At 41.7% G+C, this 17553-nt stretch overlaps 1 protein-coding gene across 5 annotated transcripts in view; it reads right to left on the bottom strand.

The window, feature by feature from the left end:
• col11a1a (collagen, type XI, alpha 1a) overlaps positions 1–17553 on the bottom strand; it is a 124794-nt gene that overhangs the window by 47599 nt on the left and 59642 nt on the right. For all 5 annotated transcript variants that reach the window (XM_080417212.1, XM_080417211.1, XM_080417214.1 and 2 more), the window contains 10 exons: positions 17471–17515; positions 14706–14759; positions 14360–14467; positions 14101–14154; positions 11014–11067; positions 9928–9972; positions 9391–9444; positions 9219–9263; positions 8241–8294; positions 6046–6099 (listed from right to left, as the gene is read on the bottom strand). In XM_080417212.1, the coding sequence (XP_080273338.1) occupies positions 6046–6099; positions 8241–8294; positions 9219–9263; positions 9391–9444; positions 9928–9972; positions 11014–11067; positions 14101–14154; positions 14360–14467; positions 14706–14759; positions 17471–17515 (567 nt within the window). The remainder of the gene's footprint in view (positions 1–6045; positions 6100–8240; positions 8295–9218; positions 9264–9390; positions 9445–9927; positions 9973–11013; positions 11068–14100; positions 14155–14359; positions 14468–14705; positions 14760–17470; positions 17516–17553) is intronic.

Raw genomic sequence — 17553 nt, 5'->3', positions numbered from 1 at the left:
TGTTTGTTTGTTTGTTTGTTTATTTATTTATGAAATTCCTACCAGACAACACGTTGAATTGTATCATGAAAAAATGATATGACATTGTTTTAAAACTGTAAAATAAAACCGTTTTAAAATAAAATAAAAAACCCTCACACAACTCTCCCAGTATGAACTTTATTATTTAAAACTCTTCTGGTGTTAACAGTCTGATGCGTGAGCGGGCGAGGAGCGTGCTCAGGGCGTGTGTGCGTGGGTTTCAACACAAACTGAGGTCACACACACACATGCGCTCACCCAGGCATGCTCTTCATTCGTGCGTGACACTATTTTATCCAGGAAATGTGTTCGGTTGAGAAAAAATTGCAGTGTAACTGGAAGCTGGATTATTCTGCGAGAGCTGTGTGGGAGTTTAAAAAATGTGATGCCGTTTTGCTGTTGTTAATCTTGGCCTCCAGTCGATTTAAATTTCAAAATGTATTTTTTTTGTTTTTGGATTCTTCCTTCATCATGAAGGGATGCGACAAAAACTAAAATTCTCTGTGAATTCAAGGCGTCGTGGAGTAAGTAATTGATATAAAGTGAAGTATTCCTTTAAATTGATGTATCCTATTCAAGACTATTTTATCGTCTCTGTCGGGTGGAAACCTCATATGTCCAAAACTGTTACTTTTCAGGGTTCAAATTCAAAAGCAACAAACGTAGCAGATCCACAAGCTCAAAACGAGCTTGCGGCTCTACTGCTTTTGATGCTTTTGTGTGACGCTGTAGCATGAAAGCCGTTAATTTACGAAAAAAATAAATGTATATGGAGATAAGAGGTTTCTGCACGCCAGCAACGTTATTCTCTATTATCCAAAGGAACCCTAGTTTGTTCGGTTAAAGTTCTGTCCTCTATGGCCATACCAGTAAAGAAATGCTCCATCAGGTAGACATTTATCACCTGGCTCTTACTTACCACCTCACCACCAAGTGGTAAGATGAAGTATCACACCTATACCCACCTACCCCACGGATCTTTGCTGTAATAACAAGGTTAGCAAAGCAACACAAGCCAGTACAGGAGGACACACAAACACACAGAACATCACATATATAATATAAAACATAAATGTTACGCACAATTTTAGATGCGCGGGACAAAAACAAGTTACAAAGACAACAATGAAAGAAAAGTCCGCACAACAATATTTATAATTGCACGTCAGTCAGTGTCACGTGCCGAAAATAGCAGATCTACAAGCTACAAGCTATTTCCGCACGCAACACTGGAGCGTGACTAAGTATGAATGACGCTGCTCCACCATATTTCAGTGGTGTAAAGTAACTAAATACGTGTACTCAAGTACTGTACTTAAATACAATTTTGAGTTACTTTTTACTTTGCTAGAGTATTTCCAATTTGCAATACTTTTACTTCTACTCCACTACATCTCAGAGGCAAATATTGTACTTTTACTCCACTACAATTATTTGAAAACTTTAGTTACTAGTTACTTTGCAGATATAAATGATTATATTATAAAACATATATTAACCACTTTAGCCCTATTTTATACATAGGCTATTTGAAAATAGCCGATCTACAAGCTCACAACGCGTCGCGATGCGACGCGTTGTGAGCTTGTAGATCGGCTATTTTGAAAAATGACAGTACTTTTACTTTTGGTACTTTAAGTATATTTTGATGCCAATACTTTTGTACTTTTACTCAAGTAACACTTTGAACACAGGCCTTTTACTTGTAACAGAGTATTTTTCTATGGTGTTATTGCTACTTTTACTTAAGTAAAATATCTGAGTACTTCTTCCACCACTGCCATATTTACTGTGCAAAACACAAACACGTTTTTCCACCGTGTTTGGTCTTCAGCCTGACGAAATGTGGTGGAACAACAAGCTGTTGTGCCGGCTTTTCTTTTGGTTTCCTCACAGACATGTTGACATCATTCAATACATGTGGGACAATGACAGTGACAAAAAGGAGAAGACTATTTACGGATAATACCATGGATTGTGTATGCTATTGGGACGGCTCTTTTCCCAGAGTGGTATTCATTCAATTAAGATAAATGATGATAATTCATATTTATTAAGAATTGTTTGTGCAGCTACCAGATAAATCAATGCATCCTCTTGTCTGAGCCTTATGCCAAAGAGCCAACCTGAATGTCACATGAGAATCCAGGACCTTTTCCTTTTGAATTAGCATCTCTCTAAAACATTTTTGTCTGGAAATGAATTCTCGTTTTAATTTCGGTGTGGATAAAGTATGTTGGCAGTTCACCTTTAACGGTGAGTGGGTGATTTGCATAACAGTATCTCTAATGAAAGCTCATTCAGAAATGATATAGGGATAGTTAGACAAACTCTTTTGAACGATTAGTTTAGCTCGTATTTGATGTCTATAGGATCAAGTAGCTGAGATTATATCAATCAGTCACAGCAGATGCATAGAGATATGCAAATTTCAGAAAACACAGTTCAAAGCTAAAGTAGGCTCCTTGTAAGGATTTATAACATAATCGCAAGACGATGACAATTGTCATTGTCAAAAACAATGACAATTGTCATTGTCTGGCTCCAATGTGGATCTACCACATGTCTAGGATGTATAAAAAGAAAATAGAGTCCGTACACCGGTACTTCGCAAAGTCCTGATGAAGATCTGAACTGATCGAAACGTTGACACCGCAATAAATAAAAAAGCGGGGCTTGGACTCTATTTTCTTTTTGTTGAATTGCCTGTTTGTCCTGCACCTGGGCATTCACGTGGATTGTGCGTGCACTATCTTTTCATGTATATCTATAATGTATGACTCCACCAAGGTTTCAGCGCAATTCAAGCCACTACAGAGCCACGTGCACGCCATAAAAATGAGCACAAACTAAGTATTAAAACCTGCAGCTATGAAGGTCTATTTCTCTACTTCTGAAAGGAGCTACTTGATCCAATAGACAGTGAAAAACTAAGTGAACTAGGATGAACTCACTTCAGCATACCCTCAAACTAAACACAGAGACATAACAAAAGGCATCCGTGAGTTTGTCTGCCTTGAGGTAAGCAGGGAAAGTTCCCCCCAAAACCACAATAAATCTTGCTGTCTTGTACGAGTTCAACAAATCAACAGCACAAGCACGTACTGTACTCCTTTGTTTCTGAGGAGACATTTAATTTGGAATGGATTAAAATCTCTTAGCAAGACTTTCTCTCCTTCAAAGGTTAACCTGATGTGGTACTATGCCCATCGAGCATTGTTCGAAGCACTAAAGCGTCGTTGACCGTCTTTTCATTTCATTCTGATCAAAAATGCGAGCGGAATATGCAGCAAGCTCCCAAAGTGGAGTCTGCCATCTTCTGATCTGAACCAAGCTCATTTCCAGTGTTCTAAATATCTTCTGTTTTTAAGTAGACACACAAAGTGAACGAACAAAGTAGGTGTTAACACAAGCAATTGATTAACACACAACACACAGACATGTCAAACACAATCAAGGACAGAACAGAGACAACACACTGACGTTGCACACATACAGCGAGTGATCACAGAAGGCGTGCTCGTTCTGCTTTTTTCTTTAGATCCTCGCCTCCCTAAAGACGTTCCATCGCTGTGGTGGCGGCACGGTGGTACTCGAAATGTATTTATCCTACACCAAACCTGTGCCATCTAATCGCCACTCTTAACCAAATGAACTCTGACATCCCTATTTTTGAGTGTGTCATTATCGCTGAAAATAATAATTAAAAAATAGCCTAGTCCTAGTCGTACGCCAGTGGCCGATCGGCTATTTTTGGCTCACAAAAACATTATATAAATCATGCACTATTTTGGCCATGATAAGTGAAAATATACATAATATATAATTAAAATAGCTTTGTCCTAAATGCCCAATTTACAATTTGGGCATTTAGCAGACGCATTTAGCAGACACTCTTAATCCTCTGAGCTCTGAGTGAGCGGGAGGGGTTGTAGGGTTGGATCAGGCTTTGAAAATAGTGCAATATAGTGCAATACCTTTAGTCCGAATTTACTCCATTGCACACCAGTGCTGTGCGCCGGAAAGAACCGATCTACAAGCGCGTCGCAATCGGCTATTTTCGCAGCACGACACCATCATACGACCAAAAAATCAGGCTTAAGGGGTTAAGACTAGATGACTCAGGACTTGAGGCCTATTGATCGCGATTTATGGAGATGTGGTGTATTTATGATTCCAGGGGCGAAAGCTGGTTATACATGTAGCAGCAGTCCTCACTCAGACACACCAGGTTCAAATCTTTATTAGTACTTCCCCAAGTGGAACGTGGAGCGGCGGGGGCCTTGGCGGCCAGTAGCACACTTTATCGCCATAATCAATTCTCATATTGGATGCGCCCGAGCGTGCTCATCAGCTAATAAATCTAGCGCCGTTAGCATCTTAAGGAAGGCTCTTTACTGTTAGCCGCTTGGACAGCGGACATGTGTGCACGACCGCGTGTGTGCTTAACTTACGTGTGCATGCATGGGCAGTCTATTATGTTATATATGGCAAAGAGGCGGGCATAAAGGGGAACTTTTACGACCGAGGGGATGTACCGTCACACTTTTAGTAGTTTTTATTGCCCTTTGAGGCCAGTCAAGCCACGGTGCATTGACGCATACAAAGCACCGAGTGAGCGAAGTGGAGGTTCTCGACACACGGCCTGAGGTCAAAGTTTGTTTTGTGTATCGATTTGGATTCGAGGATTACTCTTAGGCACCTGGGGATACTGAACCGAATCGAACTATCATTTTTTTCATCATCATTGCAACTGATTCAGTGCGGTCCTTTTTTGAGGATTACTTTTATAGGTACCAGCTTTGAACGTCAGACTGAGAGATTTCTGCCTCGTGCACTGATGTGTTCTGCTGGAGACGTCTGTCTGCCTCTCTGGCACCACAGAGAATCAATTCCAATGATTCTATCTGCGTACGAGAGAGCAAGCGAGATAAGAGAGCGCGGTGGACTCGATTGAGGTGCATCTCTCCGATCGTCAAACGGATATTGCCTTGCCCCGGGAGCCTAGTTTGTTGAATGCGTCGAAGCAGGCTAATTGGAAACCAGTACCTGGCAGTGAGTAGTCAGACCGACAGCCATTAACATGACAAAGTGATTCTTGTTGGATTGAAATCCGATAACACTTTCCTTTTTTTTCTCTCAAACTTTTAGAAAATAGCAAAAGATAGCAGCTCTCTATCAGCTCACAACGCATTGGATCATTGTAGATTGTTTTAGATCATTTAGATTGGCTATTTACAGCAGCAGCTATGTACGTGGTTGAGAAAAACCTGTGTGGTTTTAATGTTGATTCGCAAGTTCGATTTGTTTTAACCCATTAAGACCTGAAGCTGATTCTACAAATGTCTTCATAAATCCCAACAGTATTCTGAAAAACGTATGTTTCTATATTAGTATATATTTTTTCATGTCAAGGACCCCCAAAAATTATACATATTGACCCCCATCTCAAAATATTTTGTTCCAGGGGGTCCCAGAAGAAAAGATTTGAGTTAAAAATGTTCGCTTTAAAAATATATATATTCAAAGATTTGCACACATTTTCACGATTTTTCAAAAATAGCAGATCTACGAGCTCGTAGTGCGGCACTCGGTGCCGCGCTACGAGCTTGTATATCTGCTATTTTTGAATAGCCAAAGTGTAAAATGCTTTTTTAGCTCAAATCAAAAAATGGGACACAGATGCGTCACAGGTCTCAATGGGTTAATGTTGATTCGCAAGTTCGATTTTTTTTGTAACATCCCTGGAGTCTCGGAGAACTCTTTGCTTTGCTAAACCACTGAGGTGTCATCCTCCTGGGCTTATCGGCTGCTGTCAAAGCGCGCCGACTCGTCGAGTCAAATCCGTCCAGGAGTGAAAAATGAGGCCATGGAGGGTGGTTTCACACCCCAAAAAACTCAGAGGAAGGTCGCAGACTTATGTTTCCACTCCCGGCAGGAAGTGGACTGGCCGAGCCGACTGGCCGGAAACATCACCCAGGCGGTTGACAGCTCTAAGAATCGGGCGAGACCGCTGGCACTCACCGTTTCTCCACGCTGGCCAGGGTGTCCGGGCAGCCCGTCCTTTCCAGCTGGTCCCTGGTAAGATGGAGACAGAGATCAGTACGTCATTCAGTCATCCAATCTGCTCATTCATACCCAAAATCATTGTGAATTTTGACCCATTCAATCCGGGAAACGCATCTCTATCTTTTTAGATTTCTTCGGGTATTCAAAAATAGCAGATCTACAATCTACGAACTTGTAGATCTGCTATTTTTGAAAAATCGTGAACATTTGTGCAAATCTTTGAATATATATTTTTCAAAGCAAACATTTGTAAAATATTTTGTTCCAGGGACCCCCCCAGAAGCAAAGATTTGAGTTACAAATGTTTGCTTTAAAAAAATATATATATTCAAAGATTTGCACACATTTTCACGATTTTTCAAAAATAGCAGATCTACAAGCTCATAGCACTCGGTGCCTCGCTATGAGCTTGTACATCTGCTATTTTTGAGTAGCCCAAAGAAATCAAAAAATGACACACGGATGGTCTTAAAGGGTTAACATGAAGACCCAAATAAAAGACAAGGCTTGTATAAAATGTAATCTTGCCAGGGGGCAGGTAAAATAAGTCTATCTTATTTTGGGTCTTGGTCGTGGAACAATCTGCCGACCAGAATTAAATTGGCTTTATCGATTCCTCTAAGAAGTTTTAAAAGGATTAGCATGGACGTAATTACCAGCAACTGCTCCTGCTTTTATTTCTAAATTAGTTTCTAAAGTAGTTTTTGTTTTATATTGGATTCGTTTTTTGATTTGTTTCTTTAAATATTTCTATTTGATTAATTCTCCTTGAGCCCTCTAGGTTGTCTAGGCAGCGATGTACGAATGATGTTATATGGTTGTCATTTGTTTTGCCCTTGTATTTGTCCTTCTGGTAAAGCTTTGTAATATCTCTGCTTCTTGTCCAGTTCACACTAGTAAAGTGTAAATAAATATATATGTATATATGCAATTATACTGTACACATTTAGGATTTACTGCTGGCTTAATTTAATATAAAATACACAGCAAAACACGATTTCGACCTACATAATATTTCACACACAGAAAAGGTTGTTTTTGTTCAGATAAACGACATTGCTGGCCAAGAATTGGGAAGGAGCTATGAATCGATACATGGGTAAATACCACTCATCTCTCTGCTATACTGGAGGATGAGAAAATGTGTGCAGCTTCAATAAACCGTTCGACTAATGATCCCTGCACAGGAAAACGAGATATATTTTAGCCCACTATTACAGCATCCCACGAACCCTGTGAACCCACACAATCATTAAGTCATACACTAGACAGCAGCAAGAAATATACCTATACCTTCACAAACTGAAACTTTTTTGCTTTACTGTTTTATAGTTTATGTTCTTTTAGTCAAAGTATATACATTCCGTTTGCCCATGCTGCTGCTAGTTACCCTAACGGTTTCAAATGGTTACTAAATGCCATGATATGCACTTTAATAGACTGTTTGGTACACACACTTTATATGATAAACTGTGAACTTTATAATACTATATAGTGTAGGTACATAGCACTTTATTTAAAATAGGTTAAATGCATTGACTGCACATTTATGGGTTAAAAATAAGTAAAGTTGCATTGACTGCACATTTATTAGAGTCTAGTTTCTTATGTATATATGTCTGTCTGTCTGTCTGTCTGATGTATTGTTGCTGTGTTGTCGTTTGTTATGCTGTTTAGTGTTTTTTGATGAAGAGGACCACAACGGAAATAAGCCCTCAGGCTGTATTGTGTTTTTATCCTCGGTAAATCAATCAATCAATCAATCAATCAATCAATCAATCAATGTCTTGGACAAGGCTTCCATCGTAGGTACTGTGAAGCAGGTGAGTAAATACTCAGTGGTGTAAAGTAACTAAGTACATTTACTCAAGTACTGTACTTAAGTAAAATATTGAGGTATTTTTACTTTACTGGAGTATTTCCAATTTTCATTACTTTTACTTCTACTCCACTACACCTCAAAGGCAAATATTGTACTTTTACTCCACTACAATTATTTGAAAACTTTAGTTACTAGTTACTTACCTAGATTTAGATTATTGTTACAAAACATATATTAACCACTTCAGCCCTACATACATTTCTGCCATTTGAAAATAGCCGATCTACAAGCTGCATTGTGAGCTTTTTCCATCACTGGTAATACTTACAGGGGGGCCTTTTGGTCCAGGGAAACCAACTGGGCCCTGGGGTCCTTGAGGTCCCTGGGGACGAGGAGACAGACACACAGACAATCAGAGACAAAATGGACGCAAAACAGAAGAACTAAAGCTGTCAAGGTAAAAGCTCATAACACTACACAATGAACTATGCACACAAAAAAAGTGGAGGCTTATCCTCTCAGAGACCTATATCGCAGCGCCTGAGCTGAAACAGAAAGAACAGAGCGCACAGTGGCAGCGCGCCAAGCCAGAGGAGACGGCCATGTGGGAACGCTGACTGACGAACGCAGACAGGTGTCCCTGACGGACTTTAACATTCAAACCCAGCACAGCCTGAGACAGCAGACGGAATGCTAGTGGGCAGTCAAAGTAAAAGAAAAAAGTTTTTAAGAAAAAAAGGTCATAAATGTGAAATCTTAGTTGTATGCCCTTGGCTTCAAACACACCACTAGACAGGTGTGTGGCAAGGGGGGGGGGGGGCAAAATGTCCAAAAGAGAGAGAAAGAGACAGAGAGGGAGAGAGAGAGAGAGAGAGATGAAAGGAGAGAAACGAGTGAATGGGATAGAGAAGCAGAGAGTTTGAAACATTCAACATCGTAATCATATAATCGTTATCATATAATAAACCAGTTTGATGTCTTATATATACGTACATATATTACACACGTTTACATCACTCCAATCCCATAGTTCAAAGCATTCAAACATCAACACCTGCTCGAAGCCTTTACAGAAACAGGCTCTGATGATTAATCGTTGAGCCCACCTGTGTCCATGGCACAAGAGCAAAGCCCTACAGGTGTGGTGCCAATACCTAGGACGACCCACCGCTAATGCCAACCCACCCACAGCAAGTTATGTTAATTGTTCGGTCCCAAAGGCCCCACAAAATGTGTTTGTTCTGACTGGACCCCGCATTTTAACTTTAAGACCCCCCGCGGACTTGCCACGTGGCGTGAAACTTACTCTCTCGCCAGGCCCGCCTGGTGGTCCATCGTTGCCCGCTGTGCCCTGCAGAAGACAACAAAGAAAGTTTGGTCAGCATGGGGGGGCTTTGAAGCTACTCTGTGTGTGTTTAAAAAAAATTACTGTGAGGTATGAAGCTGTGTGTGTGTGGGTGATGGAGAACACATCGTACCTTAGGGCCTGGCTTGCCTGTCGGACCTCTTGCCCCACGTCCGCCACGTGGACCCTAGGTGACCGGCAAAAAAGAGAATGGATAAAGACATTAGAAATGTAGCCTATTAATTCTTGTGGATGAGTTATAAAAGATGGTTTCATGATGTTTCATTCATTGTTCATTGGTTCATTGGTTCATTGGTTCATTCATTCATTCATTCATTCATTCATTCATTCATTCATCCATCATTCCAACCAACCACCCATTCATTCATTTCATCATTCATTCATTCAGGTCTGTTACTCTGAGAGTGCACAGATGGAACCAAATGGACCCGTAAGGTTACGGGGTTCATTTGGTTACGGGTGAAATTAAAAAAAAGTTTGAGAACCAAGCACTGCTCTAGAGTCTCCGCTCATTAAACACAGCACATTAATGAGGAGGTGAGGAAGTGTCAAGAGTGCGGAGAACAATTTAACAATGAAGAGGAGGAAGTGGCAAGAGTGTAGAGAAAGGTACAATAATGAGGAAAGTGACAGAATATGGAGAACATACCGTTGGACCTCGCTGCCCCCTTGGACCAGCTTTGCCCGCCACGCCCTGTTAGATATCCAAACACAAGGCAGTTTAGACGCTCGCACAAATGAAGTCACATTTTTCTGCAATTGTAACAGATTTTTAATGACATTCTAATGCAGTAAACCAAATGTTTCGGTCAATTATTCCACAGCATGGGTGAATGAATCCCTGAGGGCATCCATTTTTTTTTCCCCAAAAAAAAGAAACGCAGCTTATGGAATCATTAGCGTAGTTGTTAATAGTCTGAGGAAACTTCAGCAAAAAAATGGAAAACAGGAAGAAAGTAGAGCAGTTCCGTTTTTATGCTGATATTTACTCAGTTCGCAAAAACTCTTTTTGCTGCAGCACCACTGTGGGGGATTTGGTAAAATAGTTCCAAATAGGCGTCTTAGCCACACAAGTAGGCAAACATTTGACTCTGGAAATTAATTAGCTGTTTCATATTTGTCGCAGCCATTTCTTATTTTGAGTACTTTGTTTCTACTTAAAATTATGCAAACGATGCAGTACTTTTTTTAACAGTCTTACTGGAACTAAACCTTGTCTCTGTGTGTCTCACTCTTTATGTGTGTGCGTGCGTGAGTAGTACATGTGTGTGTACTGTATAGTGTGTGTGTGTGTGTGTGTGTGTGTGTGTGTGTGTGTGTGTGTGTGTGTGTGTGTGTGGGGGTGTGTGTGTGTGTGTGTGTGTGTGTGTGTGTGTGTGTGTGTGTGTGTGTGTGTGTGTGTGTGTGTGTGTGTGTGTGTGTGTGTGTGTGTGTGTGTGTGTGTGTGTGTGTGTGTGTGGAAACAACAGGGACTGAGAGAGCTGTCAAGACCACAATTATTTCAGCATGTTTTGTTCTCTGTCCAACATTGATTTTCCTTGCTTTAAAAAAAAAAAAAAAAAAAACCTGAACAAAGTTATCAGACAGATGCCTCTACAATGGGAATCAATATCCTTTTGGCTGGGGTATGATAGTACTGTTTTCATATGCAAACAGTGGCAGGTGTGTGCGTGTGTGTGTGCGTGTGCGTGTGTGTGTGTGCGTGTGCGTGCGTGTGTGTGTGTGTGTGTCTTACCCTGGCTCCTTTCTCGCCGTTGGCTCCGGGGAACCCAGGGAAACCGCTGGAGCCCTGTTAATGAGAAGCGCACGCATCAGAGAAGGAGAACGCAGGTATAGGGAAAGGAGGAGGTTTGCTCATGCATGCATGATAATGGCAGAGGACTATTCGGGAGATACATTTTGATGCTGTCAGGTAGAAACCAAGGAAAAAAAGAACCTGCGTATTAAATGTAGTTGGTATTTAGCCACAAGCTCTTGTTACGTAATACTTTTCATTGGTTAAGTATTGATAAAACATCACAGACAGACTTAACAACGTTCAACACAAAATTGCCGATCTACAAGCTTACAATCTTGAGCAAGTTGGGAGCTTGTACATTGACTATTGTAGTCACTTTCGGTGAAAAAGATTCAATATGGAGATACAAATTTAGTTTGCGGTGTTGTTGCGCGTTGAAGTTCATTAGTATGGGTGGGGGAGAACACAGCGACTCCACAGTGCTAACCACTTTGACTGCAAAGAAACACAAAGGGCTTCTTAGGCAAACGACCTGGGGCTTCGCGCATTAAAACCCACGTGTATAACCCACACTAAATGTCGGTCTGCAGACAGACGAGGGAGATGTCTGGACAAATAAGGAAGATGACTGTACAACTAAAAATATTGTGGTATAGAAAAAAAGAACGCATGCATGTATCATATGCTAGTAATCTGTATACAGCCTGATTTTTGTGGGGAAAGTGTTGAACAAAGTTTTAGAATTCTACTGTGTGTGCGCGCATGCAGCATTTATACACGACGACTCCGAGAGACATTTGTTAACCCATTAAGACCTGGGACGCATCTGTGTCATTTTTAGATTTGAGCTAAAAAAAAAAATTATTTTACACTTTGGCTATTCAAAAATAGCAGATATACAAGCTCATAGCACGGCACTGAGTGCCGCGCTATGAGCTTGTACATCTGCTATTTTTGAAAAATCGTGAAAATGTGTGCAAATCTTTGAATATTATTCTTTTAAACAGCAATTTTTTTTTAATCTCAAATCTTTGCCTCTGGGGGCCCTGGAACAAACTATTTTGAGATGGGGGTCGGCGGCCAAATACACATCATTTTGGGGGTCCTTGACATGAAAAGGTTTGAGCACCACTGATATAGAAACATACGTTTTTCAGAATACTGTTGGGATTTAGAAGACATTTGTAGAATCGGCTTCAGGTCTTAATGGGTTGATATCGTGGGGAAAGTCAGTTTCAGCGTAACCCATCTGATGTCTGCTCCGATGGGTCACAGTGACCATCTGAGCTCAGGGGGGGGGGGGGTTCGCTGTTCGAGGTTTAAGGGTCTTGCTCAGGGACACTGTCGACACGCACACATGGGCAGGCCCCGGGAGTTGAACCGGCGACCTTCTGATTACCAGACAGCCTCGCTATAGCCACTAAGCTATACAGCCGCCCCATTGAGCTCCCTGGACTTTACTGAGGCAGCCATGCGGGAAGATGTCAAGGTGAACCCACGGACACAGAGAGAGAGAGAGAGATTTATACCACATCACACCTGATGTATCACCGTTTTACAAAATCATCAGCCGCGACGCCATGGCTGACCTTGGGTTTCTTAAATGACTCCATTTTATTCTCTGAAAGGCAACATGCTTGCTAAAAACTATATTTTGTCTCGTATCGGTGTATAAAATGAGTTTGGCCCTTGAAAGACATATTCATATGCTATTCTCCAAACTCATCATTCAGTACAGGGAAAGACGATACACCTTCATAGAAACTGACCAGCCTGAACATTCCTCCGTATACAGCATTTTGATGAAGAGCAATTTTCTTGCCATCAATATTGCTTGGGAGAGCGCTGCATCACTTTTTTTCAGCGTAGCTTGCTTCAAAATAGATGCTACTTGGCAGCCCTCCACGTGTTAACTCACTCACAGTTAGCCAGAGGGCTGACAGGAATGGAGGACACATAATCATTGTGGAATATGGCTAATCTCTTTGCGTGCGCACCGCGGGAGCTCAACCTGACGGCGGGATATGTAAATAAATGAAGAAGCGAGTAAGGCGGGGATTGATGTGTCAGGATATTTCACGTTGCTCGCCCTCATTGGAAACAAATGGAGAGTGGATAACGTGGACCGCTGCAGGGGATATCCTGCCCGCATGATGGAGATGTTTTAGCAGGGGGAGAAAGTTTTTTTGGGTCCTACAGATGCTCGTTGCTAATTTGGTACCACCGTACCGGTTGCTGATTGGTCAGAAGTGGAATACCAATTTGCTCCTGGACAAACTGTGCTGCTAGCCGTATTTGACAGTCAATTAATTCTAACAAAAGAGTTGAACAAACAACAGGTGCTGGTGTATATTTGAAGCCCCATTTTAGCAAGGTTTCTATTTCCATTTTCCGTCGGAGAAACAATGGCGTCCATGATCGATTAACGTTTCCTCTAGCTCTGTCCCTCTGGTCCCTGGTGCAGTTTGTTGTAATTGATCCATCACCAAAGTCATAATAATAATAACAGTTTGTTTGTTTTTGTCTTTTTTCCCTCACCATTATGGAGATGAGTATCAATGAGGTATTGTTATAGGCAGTATCGATTACTGTTATCGATAAAATCCTAACAACAACCATTAACTTTGACTAAAACTCAAGAATTTGAAGGGACATAAAACGCACCAATAACAAATCCAACCCCTTTTATAACTCTGAAAATGTTAATAATACAGTTAATTTGATACTATCTCATAGCTTTTTACTCGCATCAGTCAAAACCATCTTCTCTCCAAAGGGACCAACATGTAGTTCGGTCCGGTAATGAATATATGTGTCTGAGGATGACCGAGGTCACTTTTAACCACTTAAACCCTGTATTCTTCTTTTCCCCCCTCTACACCAAATCTCTTAAGCAAAGATAGCCGATCTGCAAGCTCACAACGCAACACGCTGTGAGCTTGCAGATCGGCTATTTTCGCCGAATGTTCTCCTATTATGACAGGCCCTGGATAGAGACGCCATAGGATTCATGCGGTTAGTATCAGAACAGAGCAGCGCGGTGCCGCCTGACATAACGGTTACAGTGGCTGAAGGCAAACATACCTTTGGTCCTTGTCTTCCTGGGTAGCCAGGTAATCCTGGTACACCCAGCTTACCCTGAAAGAATGTTGTCAACACACTTAGCATTCAGGTCACAGATTTAACAAAATCTAGACTAAAACAGTCTGCTAGTAGTAGAGTACTCCAATGTGTGGATGCAGGCCTACCTACACACAAAGTAACTTACAGTAAGCAACATGCCTTGATTCATCTAGTCATAGTCAATTCTAAGACATTTATGAAAACCATTATGATAACATACCTTCTCTCCAGCCATACCCATGGGACCAGACTCTCCGTTGGGGCCCGAGCGGCCCTTAGGTCCCTCAGGTCCATCCTCACCACGTGACCCCAGCATACCAAGCTCACCCTAAACACAAACACCCATGGAGAGGAGAGGAGAGGAGAGGAGAGGAGAGGAGAGGAGAGGAGAGGAGAGGAGAGGAGAAGAGAAGAGAAGAGAAGAGAAGAGAAGAGAAGAGAAGAGAAGAGAAGAGAAGTCATTTAGTTGTTTCCATGTGATTATATGAACACACATCAAACACAGGAGGAAGTTTTTGTTATGGTGTGTGTATGAAAGGTGTTTCTGTTTCAATTTGTGTTCTTACCCTGTCTCCCTTGAGACCCATGTCTCCCTTAAAACCTGGGAAACCGTCCTCTCCCTGAAACATGAAAACAACAAAAAAGTCATTCAATACGAGCATCTTGTGTGTCGTTTCAATGTATTGTTATTAATGTTGTTTCCTATATAGGGAGTCATTGTAAAGGAAGAGACTGTGCTGGTTAGATGTTTACATTAGCAAAGCAACTGTGTAAAGTTAAACCATTTCCTTCACACCAGCATGTGTGCTGCTGCCACCTGCTGGCCAAATGGTGGAACAGCAGGACTATATCACCCATTCCAACTAGGTTTGAGCTATTGCCAGGTGAGCTGCACTGTGATCAAACAAGGATGTCGGTTGAATGCCTGCACATTTGGACGCATTATTTGTGACACAGCGGCATTTAAAAGTGACACTTAGCTTACATAAATGAATCATTACACTAAAAAGGAACGTGGCAGAATGTGTTGCGTCGACGGCATATGCAACTTCTATACGTGAAACATATAATAGCACATGCATTGTGTATTTTCTCCTCGAATCGGGGGGGGGGGGGGGACTGTCCTCGGATCACATCGCTCATGAATAAGGTCAGACTGGATGAGAGTCGGCCCGTCGCATCGGACGCGCTATATCTTTGAAGTCTGTCACCTGGCCATGTCTTCTAGCCACAGCCAGATGCATAATGCAGCACGGCTGTCACTCATCTAGCAGCACAAAGGCTGCAGACACACACGCGCGCGCTTTCAGATACCGTAGATACAAACACACTCGCAGACGGAAAGATGCACACACACATTCACATTTTTAACCCATTCAAATCCGGGGACGCATCTCTGTCATTTTCGGATTTCGCGCTATGAGCTTGTAGATCTGCTATTTTTGTATAATCGTGAAATCAAATGTTCGCTTTACTTTTTTTTTTTTTGCACAGATTTTTCACAATTCTTCTAAAATAGCAGATCTACAAGCTCATAGCACGGCACTCGGTGCCGCGCTATGAGCTTGTAGATCTGCTATTTTTGAATAGCCAAAGAAATCTAAAATGACAGAAATGCGTTTCCGGATTGAATGAGTTAACACACGCGGCGCGCCCGCACACACACACACACACGCGCACACACACACACACACACGCACACACGCACACACGCACACACGCGCACACACACACACGCACGCACGCACACACACACACACACGCACACACGCGCACACCTGTGGTAAAAGCAGAATCCTTTATTCATAACAAAGCCTTTCCCTCCACAAGGTTTTAGGCTTTTGAATCTCTCCATATAAATTATTCAGTAAGGAAGCGATATGAATACTGGCCACTGTAGTGGAACAACATGGGCACGTCGTCACATAATGAATTTCTATACCAGACAATATCCTTATTGATCTCGAGTAAACACCGGCCCCAGCACCACCGCGGAGGTTGCTTTCATTTAAGATTCCGTGCGGTGCCTCAAAACGCCATTTAAAATCTCAAAGCCTTTCGTGCGACAGTTGTTCCAAACTGACTGAGGGCTTATCTAGAGAGTCTGACTAAAGCCTGACTTATACTTAATTGCTGGTTATACTTGGTTGCTAGTCGCTTACATTTCTGGTGCACGACACCAGTGGAGGACAAAGTACTGTATATACTCATGTAAATAAATACTCAAGTAACAAAATCACAAATTACTATCAATGCATTGCTGTATTGTACTAAAATTAAATAAAATATGACATTTTGTGGTTAATTCATGATATATGTTTGTAAGTTTGGGTCCCACGAGTCCCCTTCCTACAAATGTAGTGGAGATAAAAGTACATCATTATTTCTATTTGCAATGTAGTGTGAAAGTCAGTGAGTGAAAGTCACGAGCTTGTAAAAACAAAAAAAAAACTCCTGTACGACACCCACGCGCAATTAACCCAGTCTGAAGGCGCGTGTCGCAGATTTATAGGTTTGCACTTAGTGGCTGTACCCACTTGAACAGTGTCAGAGATCGGACGACATATAACCACGGTTAGAAACAGAGAGACACGGTACTGTATGTCTGATCGGAATACAATTCAGGCCATGTACTCAGACTATATTCCCTTAATCCATTAAGACCAGGAACGCGTCTGTGTCATTTTAAGATTTATTTGGCTATGCAAAAATAGCGGAGTGCCGCGTTATGAGCTTGTAGGTCTACTATTTTTGAAAATGAGTGCAAATATTTTTTTAGCGAACATTTGTAACTCAAATCTTTGCTTCTGGGGATTCTGCAAATGCCTTCTAAATCCTAACAGTTTTCTGAAAAACCTATGTTGCTATAATATCAGTGGTTCTCAAACTTTTTCATGTCAAGGACCCCCAAAATTATATGTATTTGGCCGCGGACTCCCCCATCTCAAAATATTTTGTTCAAGGGACCCCCAGAAGCAAAGATTTGAGTTACAAATGTTTGCTTAAAAAATATATATATATTCAAAGATTTGCACACATTTTCAAGATTTTTTCAAAAATAGCAGATCTACAAGCTCGGTGCCGCGCTACGAGCTTGTAGATCTGCTATTTTCTAATAGCCAAAGTATAAAATAATGGTTTAAGTGGTTACACACAGATGTGTTCCCGGTCTTCATGGATTAACTTTGGCCACCCTGTCCTCAGAAACCCTGCTGCAGCGCCCACAGACGTGCTTACGCAGGAACACCGGCCATAAAGGGCGGCGGATCGAGAAACGATAAGGGGAAATGAGACAGGGAATGTGTGTGTGTGTGTGTGTGTGTGTGCTTACCTTCTCTCCCTTTCCGCCCTTCAGACCACGGACACCGTCGGCACCCTGTGAACGGGAAAGAGTTACTATCAGCCGAACAATAG

The sequence above is a fragment of the Gymnoscopelus braueri genome, assembly GCF_963280865.1.
Source record: "Gymnoscopelus braueri genome assembly, chromosome: 21".
NCBI classification, from domain to species: Eukaryota; Metazoa; Chordata; class Actinopteri; order Myctophiformes; family Myctophidae; genus Gymnoscopelus; species Gymnoscopelus braueri.
Note: the sequence above shows the minus strand (reverse complement) of the source record. Positions and strands in the feature narration are given on the sequence as shown.